General features: G+C 34.3%; 1 protein-coding gene across 5 annotated transcripts in view; it reads left to right on the forward strand.

Moving 5' to 3' along the window:
* Positions 1-24,202, forward strand: part of LOC142342709 (ankyrin repeat and fibronectin type-III domain-containing protein 1-like) — a 96,246-nt gene that overhangs the window by 66,367 nt on the left and 5,677 nt on the right. For all 5 annotated transcript variants that reach the window (XM_075394222.1, XM_075394223.1, XM_075394226.1 and 2 more), the window contains 7 exons: positions 2,021-2,368; positions 14,519-14,707; positions 14,985-15,222; positions 15,570-15,705; positions 16,193-16,396; positions 21,623-21,874; positions 22,478-22,671. In XM_075394222.1, the coding sequence (XP_075250337.1) occupies positions 2,021-2,368; positions 14,519-14,707; positions 14,985-15,222; positions 15,570-15,705; positions 16,193-16,396; positions 21,623-21,874; positions 22,478-22,671 (1,561 nt within the window). The remainder of the gene's footprint in view (positions 1-2,020; positions 2,369-14,518; positions 14,708-14,984; positions 15,223-15,569; positions 15,706-16,192; positions 16,397-21,622; positions 21,875-22,477; positions 22,672-24,202) is intronic.

Genomic DNA, 24,202 nt, shown 5'->3' on the forward strand with positions numbered 1-24,202 from the left:
GCTTTTTTCGGCTGTTTCACGTCAGTGAGAATTCAAATTAGAGTAGTGATTTTGGTCGCACTCAAATATTAAAGGGAGCGAAAAAATAACTAGGTTTGAGTCGTGACTTTTTTCAAAATATATATAAAGTGGAATGAGAAATTTGCATTTGAACATTTTGGCGGTCTTTGATGGATTTTTTTCAGGTGCGTCAACTTACTCTGTTTTCAGAGTTTAGTCTCCCTCAGTGCTTTTAAGACGGTACACAGTTGTTCTAATTGTACCTATTTGCTTTGGCTTGAGTTCATTAAAGGCGGCTAAAACTTTACCTTTGCCACTATTTGTTGTCATAGAAAATTAGTGATTTTTAGATTTTGCCCCTCTTTCAAATTATCTGTTGTCTTATCACTCAGAATCATCACTGGCAGGTCTAAATGGTTGCTAATGAGGCCTAGGAGAACCTAATTAACGGCTCAAATTAATAATTAGTGGTTTTTTACACTTTGAAACCACTTTTCTCAAAAATTTTGAGTGTTTTTCAGTTCTGCAAGTATTCATTGTACTTTTTAATGCCTTATCAATTAATCTCATTGGGGACAAGTCTCTGATGCTGTTAATAAAGGTTAAATTAATCAGTTCAAACTTTTTTTCAAAGCTAGTGCGTTCCATGACTTTGACACTAATTTTTTCATATAAAATTGATCGATTGTTTGTTTTAGATTTGCGAGTTTTTCTTATCAATTTTGTCGTCTTAACTTAGTCTCACCATCGACATGATGCAAAAAGGTTTGCAGTCAACACATTTCAGTTCATAGCTATTGCTTTTTTTGACTTAACTGCTCGTTCGTTTTTTTAAAAAAATCTTTATTGAGGACTCAAATATTTTATGTAATTGTATCTTTCAGTAGCTGTTGCGTTTTGTGACTTTTATACTGTGTTTTCAAAAAATTTCAGCGAGTTTAATTGCGATTTTTGGTTATTTTTGTCTTATCATCTATTATTATTAGTGAAAGGACCCATCGAAATTCAATTACAGGTTGCTAATGAGAATTAAAGAAATATAATTGGCAGTTTGAGTTGATAGTAGTTTGTTTTTTTTTATGTTGAACCTGTCTTTTCAAGAAAAGTGTTATTTTCTAGTCAGGCTTTAATTTGTTGTTCCGGTGTTGTTTCGTTGCTCAGTCTCATTACTAGCAGCTATCATTTGCCTTTAAAAGAGGAGTTAATGATTGTCAGTTCATAAATTAATACAGTTCTTTGAATTGTATTTCAAGACTTGTCCTGCTATGTTTTTTTGTTTCGTCGCGATTTTTGTTTCGACCATATGACGTCACAACCACTTCAAATCTGCTTTTTGTTCATTCGTTCAAAGAATTTTAACTGAAGTGCGTTCGTGACGTCATTTTTCGTTTTTAGTGGAGCGATTTTTTTGTTCATTTGCGTGATTAAATTTTTGGTTACATTTGACTTACCTCACTCACAAAAATTACTTCCTCTCTTTGAAATTGACTTTCATTTACTTTAATTCGAAGAGATAAAGTCTAATGGGTGTGTGTCACTCTTAATGAAGGTTATTAGAGAGCAGCTATTAGAGGCAGCAAAAACTTGTACAGATTATTAATCAAAATATAACATATCAGCCTTCAATGAAAAGACGAATTTTTTTGATCTGTCTTTTTTACCGTGTTTTGAGACTGAAGATCTACGAAGCTATTGCGGCTGTTTTCTGGCAATCTGCCAGCTATGTTTGTCTAATTGGTCGTATATCTCTATGATGTCACTTGCAAAACGTCTAAATTTGGACGATTATTTAGGCGAAACTTATTTAAATCTTAGGTGAATTTTCGCTCAGCAAAATTTGCATTGAGTGCCACCTTCAATTCTCTACGCAAAGTAAAGGGTCTAAAATAACGAAACAAAAAGGCTTGGTCAGAAACGGGCGTTTTTAAAGTTTTATGGCGATCAGCAAAGCCTAATCAGGAAGCCGGGGCAGTGAATATCAAATGATTTTTAGTTAAATAGATGGCATTCTATGTTTCAGTTATGGTGAAAGAGCTTCGCATTCAACATGTTAATCACCTACTGAAAAGATGCGACGCCCAAATCCAAGTTCTTCTTCCAGCATTAGTCACTGCAGCCCAAAGTTCATCCACAAATAACTCCAGCCACAAAACCTCATCTCACTCCGGAAATATTCCAAAAGAGACAGAGCTCAGGTTCTGGGAGTGGAGGCAGCGCCTCTTGGCCAAAATGAAGGCCTGTTTTGAGCTTGCCAGGGCTCCGGAGCCTCCGACCAAGATTGAGATCTCAGTTACTAGTTCGACATCTGTCCGGGTGACATTCACACCGCCGAAGAGTACGAACGGATCTCTCGTCACTCGCTATAAAAGTTAGTTTTGCGATCGCAATTGTAATTAAATAGATATCGCATTTAAAATAAAAGATCCAGAAGAGCTGTGATAGAAGTCACACACTAATTATCGACTGGAAGAAATAAAATTTGACATTCACATTCTTCTTAAAAAACATAGGATCGCATGAGTTATGTAACTGAAACTACCCGGGGTCCTAACCCGAGATGCCTCCTTAATCCACTCCAAAAATATTTTCTCACGGTCTGGATTAGAGAGCATGCTGCTTACTAAATAAATGGCGCAGAAATCCTCTTGGAATGCAATTTTCTTGTCATACCTGTCTTGGGTTGCGGACCCCATTCTTGGAAAAAATACGCAATTTAACTCGTTCACACAGCTTCGAACAAAATAGTTTTAGGTGGTAAGTCACTACTAGTTTATTATATGAGTTGGATACAAGGCGAAATACTTGACCATAGTAATCTTGCAGTGTTCTTCTGGGCAAAACCGAAAATATTTAGTTCGTGGGACTTCTAAGTTATAATTTGAGACTTCAAATATCCAAGGCTGACATGGCTATTTTACTTCTTTAGCTCGACTGAGGCTGTCGATATTCCCGAGACCTGTGTATTCTCTTCTGATTTTTCCGTTTAGTCAAGCTTGACTTTTTCATGTGTCGTATTTTCCCGCATCCTTAAGACTTCACCTCTAAAGTCTCTCACAGCTGGGTCAACGGTTAGCTTTCTAAACATCATTAATAGTCTTCCCTCTTCAATTCTAGATAAATATGTCCAGAGACAATTAATCCCGAGTCGAATTCGAATGGTTGTCTTGCAAGATCTTGCAAGATTGTGGCAGAATCTTGCAAGACCATACATCGTTTTGTACGATTTTTTCCAAAATCTTACAAGATCTTGCAAAACAACCATCTTGCATCCGATCAAGACCAGCATGAGACATGTTTTTTCTCAACATGTTTTTTCTTTATTGTAAAAAATTACCAGCACACAATCAATTTTGAATTTTCGGTGGTAAAAAAATCCAAAATAGCATGTTAAAAAAACAATGAAGTGGGAAAAAGTGCAAGCAAAGATTGGTAACAATTAATATTTGAAAGAATTTCGAACTTTTTGATTGAAGAAGTATAATTGTGGAGATCTCAAGGTTAAGAAACAAGGAACTCAAAAGTTTTGAAAAACTCGTTTTGTGTTTGTGCTCAACGAAACAGCAACATTTTGTTTAGCAGGCTGATATTAAGATGTTCAATAATAAAACACATTTAGTGGAAGTAATTTTGGTTCAAAATATCTTGAAATACACGGAACTATATCTTGTCATTCTTTGTCAATGCGCCGGCAAATTACCATGATATGCTTGGTACTCTCGATTTCAAAGTTGAAGCCATAAATTAAACTGCCTCCCCCCCCCCCCCCCCCCCCCCGCCCGTCATTCGAGAGCAGTTCATTCGACGCAAGCCGGTTTATATTTTAGGAATAGAAAACTTGTTTGAACTATTGGTAATTTGCCTTTGTTCCTGGAAACAGCTCAAAAGACATATTAATTGTAGCCAAATGTACAGCGAAATTATTAGTTTGACCTACATTTTTTATGATATTCAGCTCGGAATTTTTCTATCTCAAAAACATTAATTTCTACAATTGAGCTCGACATTTCAAAACTAGATAGAATTGATCTAAAGAACTTAATAACTAAATAACTGATCCATGAATCGTCATCAAGGATTAGGAAACATTCCATCAATCTGCTGACGATTGCTTCATCTTTGAAAACGCGGAATATATGTGGAGTATAACACAAACAAAATTTTTTAGTGCTGTTTTAATAAATTAGGCTGCTGATGTTCTTGATACGAAGTGACAAATTTTCACGAAGTAACAAAAGCTAAATTGCAGAATAACTCTAAGCAGCTATTCTTGTTTCCTAGTAATTTGAAAGAAACTCTAAATTGGGCCAAGCATTATAAATAAGTGAAATTTTGTTTTCAGCTTTCCGCTGCAAGCCTGTAAACTTTTTTCATCGTATTTAGCTTTTAAATTTTTGTCAAACTTGATTTTAGAGACGGTAAACATCCAATTTTTTCGTCTTAAAAACATAGCTGGCAGATTGCCAGAAAATAGCCGCAACTGCTTTGTAAATCTGCAGTCTCAAAAAACAGTAAGACAGACCAAAAAAAATTCGTCTTTTCATTGAAGGCTGATATGTTATATTTTGATTAAACACCTGTATAAGTTTTTGCTGCCTCTGTTAGCTGCTCTCAAATAACCTTCATTTAGAGTGACGCACACCCATTTGACCTTATCTCTTTGAATTAAAGAAAATAAAAGTCAATTTCAAAGTGAGGAAGTCATTTTTGAGAGTGAGGTAAGTCCGGCGTGAGCAAAATTTTAATCACGCGAATGAACAAAAGAAACTCGCTCCATTAAGAGCGAAAAATATCGTCACACACGCACTTCAGTTGAAATTTCATGAACGAATGATCAAAAAGCAGATTTGAAGAGGTTGTGACGTCATATGGTCGTAACAAAAATCTTGACGACGAAATAAAAAAACATAGCAGGACAAGTCCTGAAATACAATCGAAAGAATGGACTGAAAAACTGCTGTACCTGACCAGCAGAACAAATGAACTATGACAGCGTAACAGAGTCTCAAAAAACTAAACAAAACCAAAAAATTGGTATTGCTAAAAAATCTTGAAGCTAAATTCCTGATGCCAAATTTTAACCATTTAAATATACCCATACACAAAAGCACACACTGTGATGTGCTAGTTTTTTGTGGCGCCTATAACATTTAGTATAATGGGTTCAAGCTCTAAAATGTTTAATTGGCCTCTAAAGTTCAAAAAAACCTGAAAACAAAAAAAAATTAAAAACCTGAAAAATGAAAATTGAAGAAATATTGAAAAATTTGGAATATAAGAATTGATGAAATACAATACCAAGAATATATAAATTTTGATAACTTTATCTTTCAGTTACTTGTGTTTTCGCCATAAGTTTCATTGGCCGTTAAAGGTCAATAAATTCAAAAATAAACAAAAAAAATTAACAACTTAAAAATTTAAAACTGCAAATTTTATTGAAAAGTTGCTCAAATTCGTGATACCAATATATTCAAAAACATTTTTTGTCTCTGCAAATTATTCAGTTACCCGTTTTAACGCCCTTTAATTTTTTTTTCGCCCATGGAGGACGAAACATTAAAAAAATTGACATTTCAAAAAAATTGAAAATGCGTAATTTATGACATTTCAAAAAAATTGAAAATGCGTAATTTATTTGAGTTGCTAAACTTATGGTATTTGTGTCATCAGAACTATTTATTTAACTCGAAGTATAATTCAGTAACGTTTTTGAGCCACAAATTTTTCATCGACATCAAAAGCTAATAAAAAATTTAATATGACAACAGACTTGTCAAAAAACGCAAAAAAATTGCCAAATTAAGTTGAAATGTCGCTGATTCTGCTGATATTAATATCCTCGAAAACATTTCACTGTCTCTAAAAAATAAAGACAATTGAAAAGTCAAGCCATAAAAAAGTTTCATTTACCCCAAAAGATTGAATAACACAAAAAATGACAGTAAAGTTTTAAAAAACTTAAAAAAATGGCAAGTTATAATAGATTCGCTAAATTTATTGATAGTAATAACCTCATAATCATTTCAATGTCACAAAAAACTAATCAATGACTCAAGTCCCAAGGCATGAAAAGGTTTCATTGCCCGCTAAAGATCGAATAAATCAAAAATTGACAACAACTTTCACATAAACTGAAAAAATTTGGCAAATTATAATAAAAAATCGCTAAATTCACTGATATTTATACCATCAATATCATTTAAATGTCTCTAGATACTCATCAGTAACTCAAGTATAAGCCATAAAATGTTTCCCTCACCCCTAAAGATAGAATAACTCAACAAATTTCACAACTGGGAAAAATTGTCAAGTTAAAATGAAAAGTCGCTAAATTTACTGATATTAATATCCTCAAAATCTTTTCAATGCATCTTAATACTAATAAGTTACCCAACTCCAGCCATAAAAAACTTCTTTTGACTTATAAAGATCGAATAACTCAAAAAATGAGAACAAATTTTTCAAAAACTGATAAAAATTGGCAAATTATAATGAAAAGTCACTAAATTTGTTGATAATAATGTTCTCAAAAATCTTTCATTGTCTCTAAATACTATTTATTAAGCCATCGAATCATTTCTTGATCGTTTCATTGACCCATAATGCTTGAAAAACTAAAAAACTAACAAAAAAACTAACAAAAATTGAATAACAAAAAACTAACAGAAAAACTAAAAAACTAACAAAACTAAAAGACTAACTAAAAAACTAAGAATGAAGTAAACGAATCTTGAAAAGCGTCATTTCGTTACCCATCTAACAAAAAAACTAAAAAATTACGAAAAAACGTGAAAAATTGAACAATTTCGGACACAAAAACTGAAAACCATAAATTAAACTGCCTCCCCCCCCGCCCGTCATTCGAGAGCAGTTCATTCGACGCAAGCCGGTTTATATTTTACGAATAGAAAACTTGTTTGAACTATTGGTAATTTGCCTTTGTTCCTGGAAACAGCTCAAAAGACATATTAATTGTAGCCAAATGTACAGCGAAATTATTAGTTTGACCTACATTTTTTATGATATTCAGCTCGGAATTTTTCTATCTCAAGAACATTAATTTCTACAATTGAGCTCGACATTTCAAAACTAGATAGAATTGATCTAAAGAACTTAATAACTAAATAACTGATCCATGAATCGTCATCAAGGATTAGGAAACATTCCATCAATCTGCTGACGATTGCTTCATCTTTGAAAACGCAGAATATATGTGGAGTATAACACAAACAAATTTTTTTAGTGCTGTTTTAATAAATTAGGCTGCTGATGTTCTTGATACGAAGTAACAAATTTTCACGAAGTAACAAAACCTAAATTGCAGAATAACTCTAAGCAGCTATTCTTGTTTCCTAGTAATTTGAAAGAAACTCTAAATTGGGCCAAGCATTATAAATAAGTGAAATTTTGTTTTCAGCTTTCCGCTGCAAGCCTGTAAACTTTTTTCATCGTATTTAGCTTTTAAATTTTTGTCAAACTTGATTTTAGAGACGGTAAACATCCAATTTTTTCGTCTTAAAAACATAGCTGGCAGATTGCCAGAAAATAGCCGCAACTGCTTTGTAAATCTGCAGTCTCAAAAAACAGTAACAGACCAAAAAAAATTCGTCTTTTCATTGAAGGCTGATATGTTATATTTTGATTAAACACCTGTATAAGTTTTTGCTGCCTCTGTTAGCTGCTCTCAAATAACCTTCATTTAGAGTGACGCACACCCATTTGACCTTATCTCTTTGAATTAAAGAAAATAAAAGTCAATTTCAAAGTGAGGAAGTCATTTTTGAGAGTGAGGTAAGTCCGGCGTGACCAAAATTTTAATCACGCGAATGAACAAAAGAAACTCGCTCCATTAAGAGCGAAAAATATCGTCACACACGCACTTCAGTTGAAATTTCATGAACGAATGATCAAAAAGCAGATTTGAAGAGGTTGTGACGTCATATGGTCGTAACAAAAATCTTGACGACGAAATAAAAAAACATAGCAGGACAAGTCCTGAAATACAATCGAAAGAATGGACTGAAAAACTGCTGCACCTGACCAGCAGAACAAATGAACTATGACAGCGTAACAGAGTCTCAAAAAACTAAACAAAACCAAAAAATTGGTATTGCTAAAAAATCTTGATGCTAAATTCCTAATGCCAAATTTTAACCATTTAAATATACCCATACACAAAAGCACACACTGTGATGTGCTAGTTTTTTGTGGCGCCTATAACATTTAGTATAATGGGTTCAAGCTCTAAAATGTTTAATTGGCCTCTAAAGTTCAAAAAAACCTGAAAACAAAAAAAAATTAAAAACCTGAAAAATGAAAATTGAAGAAATATTGAAAAATTTGAAATATGAAAATTGATGAAATACAATACCAAGAATATATAAATCTTGATAACTTTATCTTTCAGTTACTTGTGTTTTCGCCATAAGTTTCATTGGCCGTTAAAGGTCAATAAATTCAAAAATAAACAAAAAAAAATTAACAACTTAAAAATTTAAAACTGCAAATTTTATTGAAAAGTTGCTCAAATTCGTGATACCAATATATTCAAAAACATTTTTTGTCTCTGCAAATTATTCAGTTACCCGTTTTAACGCCCTTTAATTTTTTGTTCGCCCATGGAGGACGAAACATTAAAAAAAATTGACATTTCAAAAAAATTGAAAATGCGTAATTTATGACATTTCAAAAAAATTGAAAATGCGTAATTTATTTGAGTTGCTAAACTTATGGTATTTGTGTCATCAGAACTATTTATTTAACTCGAAGTATAATTCAGTAACGTTTTTGAGCCACAAATTTTTCATCGACATCAAAAGCTAATAAAAAATTTAATATGACAACAGACTTGTCAAAAAACGCAAAAAAATTGCCAAATTAAGTTGAAATGTCGCTGATTCTGCTGATATTAATATCCTCGAAAACATTTCACTGTCTCTAAAAAATAAAGACAATTGAAAAGTCAAGCCATAAAATAGTTTCATTTACCCCAAACGATTGAATAACACAAAAAATGACAGTAAACTTTTAAAAAACTTAAAAAAATGGCAACTTATAATAGATTCGCTAAATTTATTGATAGTAATAACCTCATAATCATTTCAATGTCACAAAAAACTAATCAATGACTCAAGTCCCAAGGCATGAAAAGGTTTCATTGCCCGCTAAAGATCGAATAAATCAAAAATTGACAACAAATTTCACATAAACTGAAAAAATTTGGCAAATTATAATAAAAAATCGCTAAATTCACTGATATTTATACCATCAATATCATTTAAATGTCTCTAGATACTCATCAGTAACTCAAGTATAAGCCATAAAATGTTTCCTTCGCCCCTAAAGATAGAATAACTCAACAAATTTCACACCTGGGAAAAATTGTCAAGTTAAAATGAAAAGTCGCTAAATTTACTGATATTAATATCCTCAAAATCTTTTCAATGCATCTTAATACTAATAAGTTACCCAACTCCAGCCATAAAAAACTTCTTTTGACTTATAAAGATCGAATAACTCAAAAAATGAGAACAAATTTTTCAAAAACTGATAAAAATTGGCAAATTATAATGAAAAGTGACTAAATTTGTTGATAATATTGTTCTCAAAATCCTTTCATTGTCTCTAAATACCATTTATTAAGCCATCGAATCATTTCTTGATCGTTTCATTGACCCATAATGCTTGAAAAACAAAAAACTAACAAAAAAACTAACAAAAATTGAATAACAAAAAACTAACAGAAAAACTAAAAAACTAACAAAACTAAAAGACTAACTAAAAAACTAAGAATGAAGTAAACGAATCTTGAAAAGCGTCATTTCGTTACCCATCTAACAAAAAAACTAAAAAAATTACGAAAAAAAGTGAAAAATTGAACAATTTCGGACACAAAAACTGAAAACCATAAATTAAACTGCCTCCCCCCCCGCCCGTCATTCGAGAGCAGTTCATTCGACGCAAGCCGGTTTATATTTTAGGAATAGAAAACTTGTTTGAACTATTGGTAATTTGCCTTTGTTCCTGGAAACAGCTCAAAAGACATATTAATTGTAGCCAAATGTACAGCGAAATTTTTAGTTTGACCTACATTTTTTATGATATTCAGCTCGGAATTTTTCTATCTCAAGAACATTAATTTCTACAATTGAGCTCGACATTTCAAAACTAGATAGAATTGATCTAAAGAACTTAATAACTAAATAACTGATCCATGAATCGTCATCAAGGATTAGGAAACATTCCATCAATCTGCTGACGATTGCTTCATCTTTGAAAACGCGGAATATATGTGGAGTATAACACAAACAAATTTTTTTAGTGCTGTTTTAATAAATTAGGCTGCTGATGTTCTTGATACGAAGTAACAAATTTTCACGAAGTAACAAAAGCTAAATTGCAGAATAACTCTAAGCAGCTATTCTTGTTTCCTAGTAATTTGAAAGAAACTCTAAATTGGGCCAAGCATTATAAATAAGTGAATTTTTGTTTTCAGCTTTCCGCTGCAAGCCTGTAAACTTTTTTCATCGTATTTAGCTTTTAAATTTTTGTCAAACTTGATTTTAGAGACGGTAAGCATCCAATTTTTTCGTCTTAAAAACATAGCTGGCAGATTGCCAGAAAATAGCCGCAACTGCTTTGTAAATCTGCAGTCTCAAAAAACAGTAAGACAGACCAAAAAAATTCGTCTTTTCATTGAAGGCTGATATGTTATATTTTGATTAAACACCTGTATAAGTTTTTGCTGCCTCTGTTAGTTGCTCTCAAATAACCTTCATTTAGAGTGACGCACACCCATTTGACCTTATCTCTTTGAATTAAAGAAAATAAAAGTCAATTTCAAAGTGAGGAAGTCATTTTTGAGAGTGAGGTAAGTCCGGCGTGACCAAAATTTTAATCACGCGAATGAACAAAAGAAACTCGCTCCATTAAGAGCGAAAAATATCGTCACACACGCACTTCAGTTGAAATTTCATGAACGAATGAACAAAAAGCAGATTTGAAGAGGTTGTGACGTCATATGGTCGTAACAAAAATCTTGACGACGAAATAAAAAAACATAGCAGGACAAGTCCTGAAATAACATCGAAAGAATGGACTGAAAAACTGCTGTACCTGACCAGCAGAACAAATGAACTATGACAGCGTAACAGAGTCTCAAAAAACTAAACAAAACCAAAAAATTGGTATTGCTAAAAAATCTTGAAGCTAAATTCCTAATGCCAAATTTTAACCATTTAAATATACCCATACACAAAAGCACACACTGTGATGTGCTAGTTTTTTTGGCGCCTATAACATTTAGTATAATGGGTTCAAGCTCTAAAATGTTTTTATTGGCCTCTAAAGTTCAAAAAAACCTGAAAACAAAAAAAAAATTAAAAACCTGAAAAATGAAAATTGAAGAAATATTGAAAAATTTGAAATATAAGAATTGATGAAATACAATACCAAGAATATATAAATCTTGATAACTTTATCTTTCAGTTACTTGTGTTTTCGCCATAAGTTTCATTGGCCGTTAAAGGTAAATAAATTCAAAAATAAACAAAAAAAAAATTAACAACTTAAAAATTTAAAACTGCAAATTTTATTGAAAAGTTGCTCAAATTCGTGATACCAATATATTCAAAAACATTTTTTGTCTCTGCAAATTATTCAGTTACCCGTTTTAACGCCCTTTAATTTTTTTTTCGCCCATGGAGGACGAAACATTAAAAAAAATTGACATTTCAAAAAAATTGAAAATGCGTAATTTATGACATTTCAAAAAAATTGAAAATGCGTAATTTATTTGAGTTGCTAAACTTATGGTATTTGTGTCATCAGAACTATTTATTTAACTCGAAGTATAATTCAGTAACGTTTTTGAGCCACAAATTTTTCATCGACATCAAAAGCTAATAAAAAATTTAATATGACAACAGACTTGTCAAAAAACGCAAAAAAATTGCCAAATTAAGTTGAAATGTCGCTGATTCTGCTAATATTAATATCCTCGAAAACATTTCACTGTCTCTAAAAAATAAAGACAATTGAAAAGTCAAGCCATAAAAAAGTTTCATTTACCCCAAAAGATTGAATAACACAAAAAATGACAGTAAAGTTTTAAAAAAATTTAAAAAATGGCAAGTTATAATAGATTCGCTAAATTTATTGATAGTAATAACCTCATAATCATTTCAATGTCACAAAAACTAATCAATGACTCAAGTCCCAAGGCATGAAAAAGTTTCATTGCCCACTAAAGATCGAATAAATCAAAAATTGACAACAAATTTCACATAAACTGAAAAAATTTGGCAAATTATAATAAAAAATCGCTAAATTCACTGATATTTATACCATCAATATCATTTAAATGTCTCTAGATACTCATCAGTAACTCAAGTATAAGCCATAAAATGTTTCCCTCGCCCCTAAAGATAGAATAACTCAACAAATTTCACAACTGGGAAAAATTGTCAAGTTAAAATGAAAAGTCGCTAAATTTACTGATATTAATATCCTCAAAATCTTTTCAATGCATCTTAATACTAATAAGTTACCCAACTCCAGCCATAAAAACTTCTTTTGACTTATAAAGATCGAATAACTCAAAAAATGAGAACAAATTTTTCAAAAACTGATAAAAATTGGCAAATTATAATGAAAAGTCACTAAATTTGTTGATAATAATGTTCTCAAAATCCTTTCATTGTCTCTAAATACTATTTATTAAGCCATCGAATCATTTCTTGATCGTTTCATTGACCCATAATGCTTGAAAAACTAAAAAACTAACAAAAAAACTAACAAAAATTGAATAACAAAAAACTAACAGAAAAACTAAAAAACTAACAAAACTAAAAGACTAACTAAAAAACTAAGAATGAAGTAAACGAATCTTGAAAAGCGTCATTTCGTTACCCATCTAACAAAAAAACTAAAAAAATTACGAAAAAACGTGAAAAATTGAACAATTTCGGACACAAAAACTGACAAACATAGCTGGCAGATTGCCAGAAAATAGCCGCAATAGATTCGTAGATCGGCAGTCTAAAAAACGGTAAGAAAGACAGACCAAAAAAATTGTCTTTTCATTGAAGGCTGATCTGCTATATTTTGATTAAAAATCTGTATAAGTTATTGCTGCCTCTATTAGCTGATCTCAGATAACCTTCATTTAGAGTGACACACGCCCATTTGACCTTATCTCTTTGAATTAAGGTAAATAAAAGTCAATTTCAAAGTGAGGAAGTCATTTTTGAGAATGTTAAGTGTGACCCAAAATTTAATCACGCGCATGAACAAAAAAACTGGCTCCAATAAGAGCGAAAAATGACGTCACACATGCAATTCAGTTTAAATTGCATGAACGAATGAACAAAAAGTGGCTGTGACGTCATATGGTCGTAACAAAAATCATGACGACGAAATAAAAAAACCAAGAGAAGGCCAATAATAGCCCCAGCTATCGCTGTGCGGCTATTAAAAATGACCTTTTCACCTTGAATTTAGGCCTTCCTAGCAGGTTCGACACTCTAAGCTCTTGAACGACTACTAAAGTCAGCTTAGGGCTTCTCACAAAACTTAATGCCCGCCGAGCTTTACCAGTTTATCCCGTTTCGAAAGCTAAAAAGTCATCAGAATTAGTCATATTGTTCAAACACCAATTTCTCACTCCACTTTAAAGGTATTTTGAACAAATGTCACGCCTCAAACCTGCTCGATTTTTTGCTCCCTTTACTATTTCGGTTTGACCAAAATCACCACTCTTTTTTGACTTCTGACTGACGTGAAAAAGCCGAAAAAAGCGTGAACAGATCTTTAAAAAAAGACAGCGCGCCAATAGAATTCAAATTCTTTGAATTGTAAAAAAAACAAAGAGAAGGCCAATAATAGCCTCAGCTATTGCTTCGCGGCTATTAATTAAATCTTGTATTAAACTAGAAGTTTTCAGCTTGCGCTGAAGATTCAGCTCAAATTTAGCAAATGTACCTAAATCATTTATTTATTGAGGCCCTCATTGATGTTTATGTCTAAAAAGGCTATTTTTTTCATTGTTATCAACTTATTCCTTCTTCAGCTATACATTTCTTAAAAGAAAACATTGATTTTTTTCATGGTTATTGGCTGGTTTTCTAGAATAAATGTGCAATTAGTTTTATCTAAGTATCTTTCAAACATTTTTATTTAATTACGGTTGATATCTTTTTGCTAATTTTCTTGCATTCAGAACAAAACCATACGTCATTCCATTTTGCCTGTTCGCCGCAACACTCTGTCATTCTACATGAAATCATGTTCGGCCTATATTACCCCTGACATTTTCTCCTCAATAAGTAACTCTACTATTGCAATTGTGACACATTTCATGTTAATGTTTTGGGTTCTTTTTTTGATAATTACCGCTTGTAAACTTACAGCAATTTTCATTATATTGCATTCAAGTGTTAGCTAGAGTGACTGCCAATAAGGCCTCCGTCACTAAACCCGCTCTCTGGAAAATCAGTTATTAACGAAATATGATTTTCAGTTGCGTGGAGTAAGACATCCTCCTTCGAGACGATAGAGGGCGAACATGTTCTCCTGGACCTGAGGGATCTAGAATTTGTGATACGGGGTCTCACTTGTGGTGTTGAGATATTCGTGCGAGTATCGGCTGCCAATATCAAGGGCTTTGGTCTTTCTCAGCTGGCTAATCCACCTTCCGCCATTCCAAGTCGTAAGTTTCAACAATTTTATTCATTATAGAAAAAGCTTCAGTTTGAAAATTCAGAATTTCCGATAAGAAAATTGTTATTAACCTTCGTTACCCTTCGTTTTTGCATAGAAAATCGCTTGTGTAGCCTTAAAACTGCATTTTTTTTGCGGTTAGTATATACCATTAAAGAAGTTTCAAAAATGATTATAGGTGATATTTTATGAACAGAACAAGTTTGCATAAGTTCTCACTTTTTTGAACAATTTATTTGATAATTGTTTGTTTTTTTTTCATGCAGACTGGCGTGACATTTGCAACAAGGAGCGAAGGTGCAGTGGTAAGAAAGTGACAGAACTCTCTCTAATGTATGAACAAGTTAAATACTCCTGCCTCGGACTCACACTCGACAGCAACAACAGCAATGGCAATAACAACAATAGTGGTGGGAACAATGCTAACTCCTCCACCTCCCCTTCCAAACGCAACCTCAAACACCTCTTGCCAATACATCCCAAATTTGCCAAAAGCCTCACCAAGTTAGTACCTCCGACAGCCACCATATTGCTGTTGCTAAACAATATAAAGCTAGCAATGTTGCCAGTGCTCACTGCAATATTATAAAACAATTTTTTTTTCGGATTAATCATCAGTTGTTGGGAAGCTTAATTGGTCCCGAATGAAGATGTCTGCGTAAAATTTGCGTAAAGTCTGCGTAAAGCATTCGAAAAAATTTCTGGTACTATTTGGCTATCTGGCTTTCTTTGTACTGATTTCCCCGGTTGCAAAATTCATGGCGTAAAAATATATTTTTGTGATTCTTTAAGGGCAAGCAACCGGGAGGACTGATTTATCTTCAATGCCACTGATATGCGAACTTGTTTAGGGGTGTGTACTTGTCATGTGCGCTATACACACCTGATGACAGGGTGGTTGTGACGAGTGATGACGTCATCCCCACTGTGGAGGTGGACGAGGGCACCCCTGCCAACATATCCCAGGACTTCCACTGGTTCCTCAAGGTACGTCATCTACACTATTGAACTGTATGCACTATACCCTATGTTAAGCTTGGAGCCTGCTTCCTATGAATAGCACTGACACATTTTTGCCCAGTTCTCTGTGTTTCGCTGTGTACCTAGTAAAATATATATATATATATATATATATATATATATATATATATAATATATATATATATATATATATATATATATATATATATATTTGCATCTATTGATTTGTTCCACTAATACAACGATAATTCAGATGATTTTTTGGAGAAAATAATAGTATTAAAGTGAAATAAACAAAGTGATTAACAACACATAGTAAGAAAGCTGCAATGCCTGGACGCGCATTTTATCTAGTTGCCAGTCATTGTCTGCTCATCATGGGCGGGCATTGTAGCATACTGAACTTGTTTTTCGGACTGTGAGCTGCTGGAGCTTCTGAACTGAAATAACTTTTCATCAAACCTGCTTAACCTTGTCTGCTGTTACTTTGCAGCTCTCAGTAGTTTGGGACGACATTCCTACCCTGTGTCAGGACCTCTCTGTGACGTCATCCAACACCTCCATCTCCTTCAGGGCCAAGTTGGTCCAGGCAGTCTTCTCCCTCCAGAACCTCCTCTCTTGGAAGGACATTGGCAGGGTGTACCACAGGGTGCTCCGCGACAACCACGGCAACATGATATTCGTACTCATCGGACATGTAAGTGATCACTAAAAGGAGTAGTTTTTCACAAATTTAACACTGCACTAAAACTGTTGCCTGTCTGCAACTTCAAAACTGGTGTCCGTAAAACGCAAGCGTATGTATACTCAGGAAAAGTAAATAATAGAGATATAACCAAGCCCGATTTCTTTTTATAACTTACTTTGGTGACAAAAGACCCAAAAAACCACATGGTTAAAACACGTTAATTCACAATTTAGTAGGTAGCATCTAATTTGAGCTGAGAACTCTAAGTTTCATTAATGGTTCTAAAGCTGTTCAGTCGCGGGAATGTCGATTTACCATTAAATAACAGGATCAAAATTTGTTGAATAAACTGCCTATAAAGTCCTAACTTACTTAGCCATTATTCTTTCATTCCAATTTAATTTGAAACAAGGTAATTACTTTTGCGAAGTTTTCTTAACTCTTTTTAATCTTAATGAGGTAGCATGAGATAGAAATTCCATTTCTACATTAGGTTGAAGTTTTTTTTGTCATTTATTTTCGCTCGAATTTTTTAATACATTAAAACTACCAAGCAATCTCTTATTTAGTTTTGATCTTTTACAATTAACTTTTCATTACTTAATTTGCTAACTTTTCAACAATTTGCTAACTTTTGCTAATTTGCAACAGATTATTTGTTTTCGTTTTCTAGATTGCAACTAACTTCTAGAACTCAGTAGCTTTGTTTAGCTATTTTTAATGAGTATCAAGAAAACTCATTCTACAATAGTTGACATGATAGTGAAGAGCCAGCCCGTACAAAATTTCGGAAGGCTTTAACTCATAAATTTATTGATGAGACCAGAACTATTCTTCAGATTATTTTCTTTTAATCTTTCACCAACCGATTTTAGGATATATGCACAAGCAGTTGAAAACTAATGTTATTTCTTGAATAAGTTTAGATTTCCTATATCTTCTCAGAATCCTTAGATTTTAGTCTAGTAATTTTTTCTCTGAATCAATTTCAAACAGTTGAACCCAATTCGCTTGCGTCATTTTGTTGATAAGAACTGTAAATATTGTGCCGAAACTTGCTCATGCAGGCTGTGATGCGCGGGATTTGTATTCTTCAGTTTTTCGTGGTGTGACTTTGTCTGTGACAATTATAATCGTAGTTCATTTCGCAAATGACGTTAGTATAATCCCTTGCTTCTTAGAGGATAGCCAATAGATTTTTGCTGAAGGTTTTTCCAACCATCTTTGTCAGCTTTCGAACTTTAAGTTTGTTGAATGCGTTTAGAGAGGAGTTCGTTCCCGTTGATGTATTTGCGTTTGTTTCTGGTGTTGTATTTAGTGGCGTTGAATTGGTTTTCAGATCGGTGTTGACTGTGACACGTGATATAGCAGGAATTGAAATTTTGATTGCGTTGTTTCAAGGCAGGGTTGTAGCATTGATTGATTGATTTGAATTAGATTGAAATTGTGTACTAATTAGAGAGTGTCGACTGCGATGCAATATGTAGGCAAAAAACGCGTGGTTATTTTGCGAGAATCATTTGCTGACTGTGCCATGTTGTGAGCTAGACGTATATCAGTCGGCTTTCTGCTGTGCAATTTTGTCTGTGATAATAAAAGCGGAGTCTGCGTCGGAAATGACGTTATTACTTTTAGACGAAGTTCGTTTATTTTCGATGAGTGGAAATTGCGCTGCGATTGGCTAATCAAAGTTCTTGGTCTCAAAACGCATAGCAATTGATAAGTTAAATTTCCAACTGAATTTGGTTGAGCGATTTAGGAGAAAGAAAGTAATTACAGATAACAAAAAAGAGATGAAATTGATCACATTTTGATCATACAAGAAAGACAAAACTAAATTTTTTTTAGCTTGATCAGACATTGAATCACAATTTCCTGGCTTTAATGTGAACAATTTTGGAATGACAAACTGGATTAAGCAAGATGAACTAAATTAAACTGCACTAAAATTTGGAATAAACATGGATACATCATGACTGTATGGCCACAACAGTATCAAGCTCCCGAATATCGTTCGAGATCAAGCCATGAGGCGTTATTCGGTTATTTGGTTTTAGATATAATTTTCTAATGGTTTGATTTTTTCATGAACTTAAGTACCATCCCGTACCTTGGTCGCAGTGAGTTTCATTGCTGTATCATTGACTTTCAATAGTAACCATTACTGAACCAGACAAATAGAAGGGTAAATACTTTTGCCAGTCTGCGCAGACTCGATTAGGCAACATCCCAGTCTGTCCTTTTTTCGCAGCATCATTTACATTATTGGTTAACACTGCACAGACTGTCTCACATCAGACTGTACATACGAAGAACTAACAGACTGTACATAGCAAATTTTGAAAATTTCGAATGACTGATATCATGCATGAAATTTTCAACGTGTCGATAACCGGAGCTGCATTCTAGCTGAACTTCTACGAACTACACCACAATTAACTCACACATCGACCTTCACCGACTTCCGCCGACCTCCGACCTCCACCGACTTCCACCGACTTCCGCCGACTTCCGCCGACCTCCGACCTCCGCCGACTTCCGACATCCGCCGACCTCCACCGACTTCCACCGACCTCCACCGACCTCCGCCGACTTCCGACCTCCGCCGACTTCCACCGACCTCCGCCGACTTCCGACATCCGCCGAACTCCGCCGACCTCCGCCGACCTCCACCGACTTCCGACCTCCGCCGACTTCCACCGACCTCCACCGACTTCCGACCTCCGCCGACTTCCACCGACCTCCGCCGACTTCCGTCATCCACCGACCTCCGCCGACCTCCGCCGTTTCTATATGAATGACGTGAATGCACCAATGTATTAAGCCCGTGGGGTGTCAACCCCAGTGTTAATCAGTGTATTTATGTTAACCTTTTTGCAGTGTTTGAATAGTAGACTCAATGGTCTTCATATGTTGTGTATTTCAGATTTGATTGAAACTTGTGATTGATATTTGTGTTGTTGACTCGAGACTTTGATTGAATTGTTGTGTATCGATATGGAGCAGGTCGTTATTACCGTTGAGTTGCATGAATCTATCATTAAATGCCAGCAGGAAGTTATGTTTATAGTGGCTGATCAGGAAAGAAAGTCATGTCATGGTATTGTTACATTCAGGAAGGTGTTATGTGTAACTGAAATGTTGAGTTTCAAGTAAACGCTAAATCAGTTCTTCTGACAATTTTGTTCTCCCCTTAGAACCTACTTTTTGTTTAATTCTTTTTATTTAATGGACTCCAGGTTCTGCTGCTTTGTTTTACCATTTCAGATTCATGTTTTGATGTTCTGAGTTTGTGTTAATGTTCCGTGTGACGTCCGTGACGTTTGACATCTTTCCCGTTCGATTCAAGAAGATGGCGCATGATGATGGCGCTTGGAGCTGCCTGCGGCAAATATTGGGAAAAGATCACCTGTGACAGGCGAAGTCGATTTACATGCAGATTATGACCTGAACAATTACAGAAAGAAGGGAAAGAGGATATGAGTGGGGACATTTAAACTATTTAATGTAATGGGCATCACGTATTAAATGGACATTAATTCCATATTCCATATTTATAAATGACATGTATTTATAAATTCATGCGTTTATAAATTCAAACAATATGACATGTATTTATAATCATGCGTTTATAAATTCATACAATTTACCAGAGCTTATTCTTTTTGCATGAGAGAGGGAGCAATTTATTTGACCGAGCAGCGTGAAACAACCACTTAAAGCCCCTACCAGATCAAAAAGCGGCAATATTTAGGCAGCAATTAAGCTTGAATTGACAAAATGTGCAGAGAGAGTTTTGGCGGTAATTTCTTGCGTGCAGACCAAATTTAGGCGGTAATTACTTATACACAGACAAAGCATAGTCGGCAATTATTCATGCGAAGATATCATTTAGGCGGGAATTATTCATTGGCAGATAAAACTAAGCCGTAATTTACCCCTGCAAATAGAGTCAACAGTAAAACTTTTTCATGCTCGTAGGATTTACTATGAAATTTTATCTGTAATTTCCCAAAAGTGACATGAACATAATAATGGTAAGCCAAAAAAACAGACTGCAATTTTCAATGATTCAGCGCTGATTTTTGCTGCAAGCAGGGTACGGGATATCTACATATGAACGCTTCAATTATGCCCGTAAGCTTAATAGTGGTTGCTTCCAGATACTTTTTTTCGTACAGAGAGCACTCCCTCTGCTGTCATCTCATCAGTTTTCTATTTTTTATTTGTTATTTGTTTGGTTTTTTCTAAAACAACATTTTGATTGCTGCTAGATTATAAAGTTACGATTATGTCTTTGAAGTGTTTTGATTTATCTGTAATTTTACTGGGCGTATAGGAACGAACTGCACTTTATGCAGTTTAATGTCATTTTTGTGGTTACCAAAACTTGTTTTATACATAATGTCTGGCTAACAATGACAAAAAATCAAACATTTTCTAAATGTAATTACTAATTTGGAGACATGGCATTAATGATGTGTGAACAACCGCCCCCTTGACGATAGATTACAGATGGTCATTTTGTACCGGAATGTCTGACAGTCTGTAATTGGTGTTAATTAATGGTCATAAATAAATGGTAATTTTATCACCTACAACTTTGTTCACTGCTGGTACAAGTGATGTTTTACCATGGCTTGAGGTAAGCTATGATTATGTGCAAAAACATAAAAATTTGTTCACACAGCGGTGTAATAAAAATGTTCACGCAAAAACAACGCATGGTTGAATTCACAAGATCAGTTTTAAACAGAAATATTTGCAGTTATAAAAACTATGCTCAAGATTTTTAAAAAAGATATTTAAGTTTTCGGTAGACATAATTTGTTCAAGGTTACTGTTATGATAAAAAACCTTTGAATGTTGCGATAAATAGTCGGCGAATAGACAGTTTCGGTTTTATATAGCAATATTGATACTGGAGCCGCTGAATTTGATAGTTGATAATTTCTGTTGATATTTTGATAATTTCAAATGTTACTGGAATAATATGGCCAAACGCGAGGCATGGCCGAACATGGTAAAAGCGAAACTACTTAAAAGTCAAGTGTGGGTTTATTTTTGCGGTTTTTTTCCTATATAAAATTATGCGGGTTTTGTCCGTGTTTTTTTCGGAAACCGGAATAACCCATTGAATAACGTACTCCAATAACTAATTATTTTTCACCTAAATTATTTTCTGAAAAGCTATTTACTATGTGAATAAAATGCATCACAGAATATTACTTTTAGTTGCCCGACAACAAATGCCCATCTGGATCTGGTGTGAAACTATCTCCCTTGTCCAAAGTTGTGGGAAAGAGAAAACCCAAATTGGACCTTTCCTCCTTAAACCACACAATGGGAAGCGAGACCAACTCACTCAGTGGCGCCCCGGGTACTGTAAATGGCTCCTCGGGTGTTGGGGGAGGGGGAGGTGCTAATTTCTCGTCATCCGTGCTGGACGATTTCTCTGCTCTGGATATGCTCTTCTTGGATCTGGAAGTAAGAACTGAAACCGGATTTGTTTTCAAAAGGCATGTGTACCATGTATACAATACTACTGACTCGAACTGCAGGAAATTATGTCGATGGAAATTACGTCTATTTTGTTTTCCTTTTGAGTCACTCAGTGCAATGCTGAATATAGTAAATCTATTTTTTTGTTTTGAAAATGTAAATGTGACGACTACAACTAAAGATTAAAAAATTACATGTTCAGCCATAAACATTGAAATCACTTGGTATCATTTGAAAAGGAATATAATAATAATTGAAGGTCTTGGCTGTTCGTTTTTATACGTAGAAGTAACACATAAATAGTCTCAACTTTTCGCTGAATGGAGCATTTTCAAGCTGCTTCATCAAAATTTGTGTCCTATATTTATTTTTTACTTTGAACCCTTTGACCTTATGTGCCACTGTTATTGCTGCCATGCTTCGTTTGATTTCCCACCTTTGCACCGCACAGCTTAATTATTTCAAATCATATTTGGGGAATAATATTCTGATAAATCGTCGGTGGGAAAACAGTATAAAAGGCACTATGATCTCTACCGTAAAGACTATTTCACAGTCATACATTGATGATGATATATATAATTTCAGGAGCTGATCCGGTTCCACCAGAATCAGGAGACCTCTCTCAAGCCTGGTCTGTACCTGACTCTGGTCAAGGCAGAGTCCTCCATTAACACCCTCAATGTCCAGGTGCCCTACAACTGTCCCAACATGACATCCTGTGTCAAGGTCAGAGACAATCCTCATGTCAGTCGGGACGAGTGGGCCTGGATATACAACAGGTACGGTATTATAATTTTTAAAAAGTCGACTCGAATTAGAACAGAACGGCATTATCTCTTTCGCACTTTGCCGACAGGGCTGCGCTGTATGTAATTTGTCATTAGCGATTTTTTCGGGGAATTTGGTTATACATAAAAACTTGATTGTGAAATTTTTTTAAATATGAAAAAACCAGCTATTTTTAAAAACAGAAAAAATTTAGCAAAAACTGCTAGCTTTTATGTTTTATCTGTTTTCAATTCGCAAAATTTTTTATAATGAAGGAACTCCTCAATTGACAATCACACACATCTGAGTTTGAGCCAACATTGTAAACTAACAACCGGTTTTGTTCATATTTTCCGTATTTGTCCACATTAACATTGGTGTTTCACGATAATTCACTTTAGAAGTTTTGAAGCCCCGTTATTTATTTTTGTTCTAAACAAATATTTTTCTGTGATTCCTGTATGACTAAAAAATTGCTTCGTTTCGTTTCTGGAAATGTGTGATCTTTTCTGGTACTGCCCCCCCCCACACCCAGCGTCCATTTGCACCTCCACTTATACTAGTTATAATACATTGTTTGAATTTTGTACAATTATGCACAAACGACGTATACAATTTACTGATGCCTTGAAGTTTTGAAATTAAGACATTTGCGGTGATAAAATTTTGAATATAATGAAGGCAGACAAAGAATAATGCGTGATTTAACGAAATTCGTTCATATAAATATAAAAATTCATATATTCAGCCCCTGGTGCCCGCAATTTATTATGACTAAAAAGGGATACCTCGGGACCAAAAAGTACACTTTGAGGGGGTGCAAACAGACTGGTTAAATAGGACGGGGGGATAAACAGAAAAGATCCAAAATCTATGTACTTGAAGTTCAACAGAGTACAACTGAATGTTGTTTTTGGAACAGCGTGAATCCTGGTGTTACAATAGATAACCAAAATCTACATTTTGTTTTGCGAGAGAAGATGCTAGTAAGGGAATTGGCCCTCACTTTAGAGCATGTACATTCTTTTTTCCCTCCTTTTCCGTCAAGCAAAATTTTTTTCAGTCTATTTTGTCTTGCGAATATTAATAGCAGCTTGAAAAAACTGCATCGCACTAGTTCTTGAGCTGAGTATTTTTAATTGCTCTTGAACGAAGTTCTTTGCAAATATTGTAAACGTATTGGTCTTTTTTATGCAAAATTTTCTCTTGACCATTTTGCGCTTTTCTTCTAGAACATTGACTTCTCAAGTGACTTTTTCACGCTTTCGTTCTTCTTTTTTAGAGTGATCTCTATTGCTCTCACCCCGAAGTTAAGCTTGTTGCAAAAATAAAATTGATTGCAGCATAGCAAGAAGAAGGGCCGGAAAGCCAAGTGGGTAGTGCTTTTGGTCAGGGAGCGGTAGATCAATGGATCGAATCCCGGCGTGATAAACTAGTTTTGCATCCTTAAAGAAAAATTAATTTAGGTTACAGCCCCTGAATTAAATTGCCTCGCCCGTCATTCAAGAGAAATTCTTCCGACATTAGTCGGTTTACGTTTGA

Source organism: Convolutriloba macropyga, chromosome 7, assembly GCF_964194025.1.
Source record: "Convolutriloba macropyga chromosome 7, txConMacr16.3, whole genome shotgun sequence".
In the NCBI taxonomy this organism is placed as follows: domain Eukaryota; kingdom Metazoa; phylum Xenacoelomorpha; order Acoela; family Convolutidae; genus Convolutriloba; species Convolutriloba macropyga.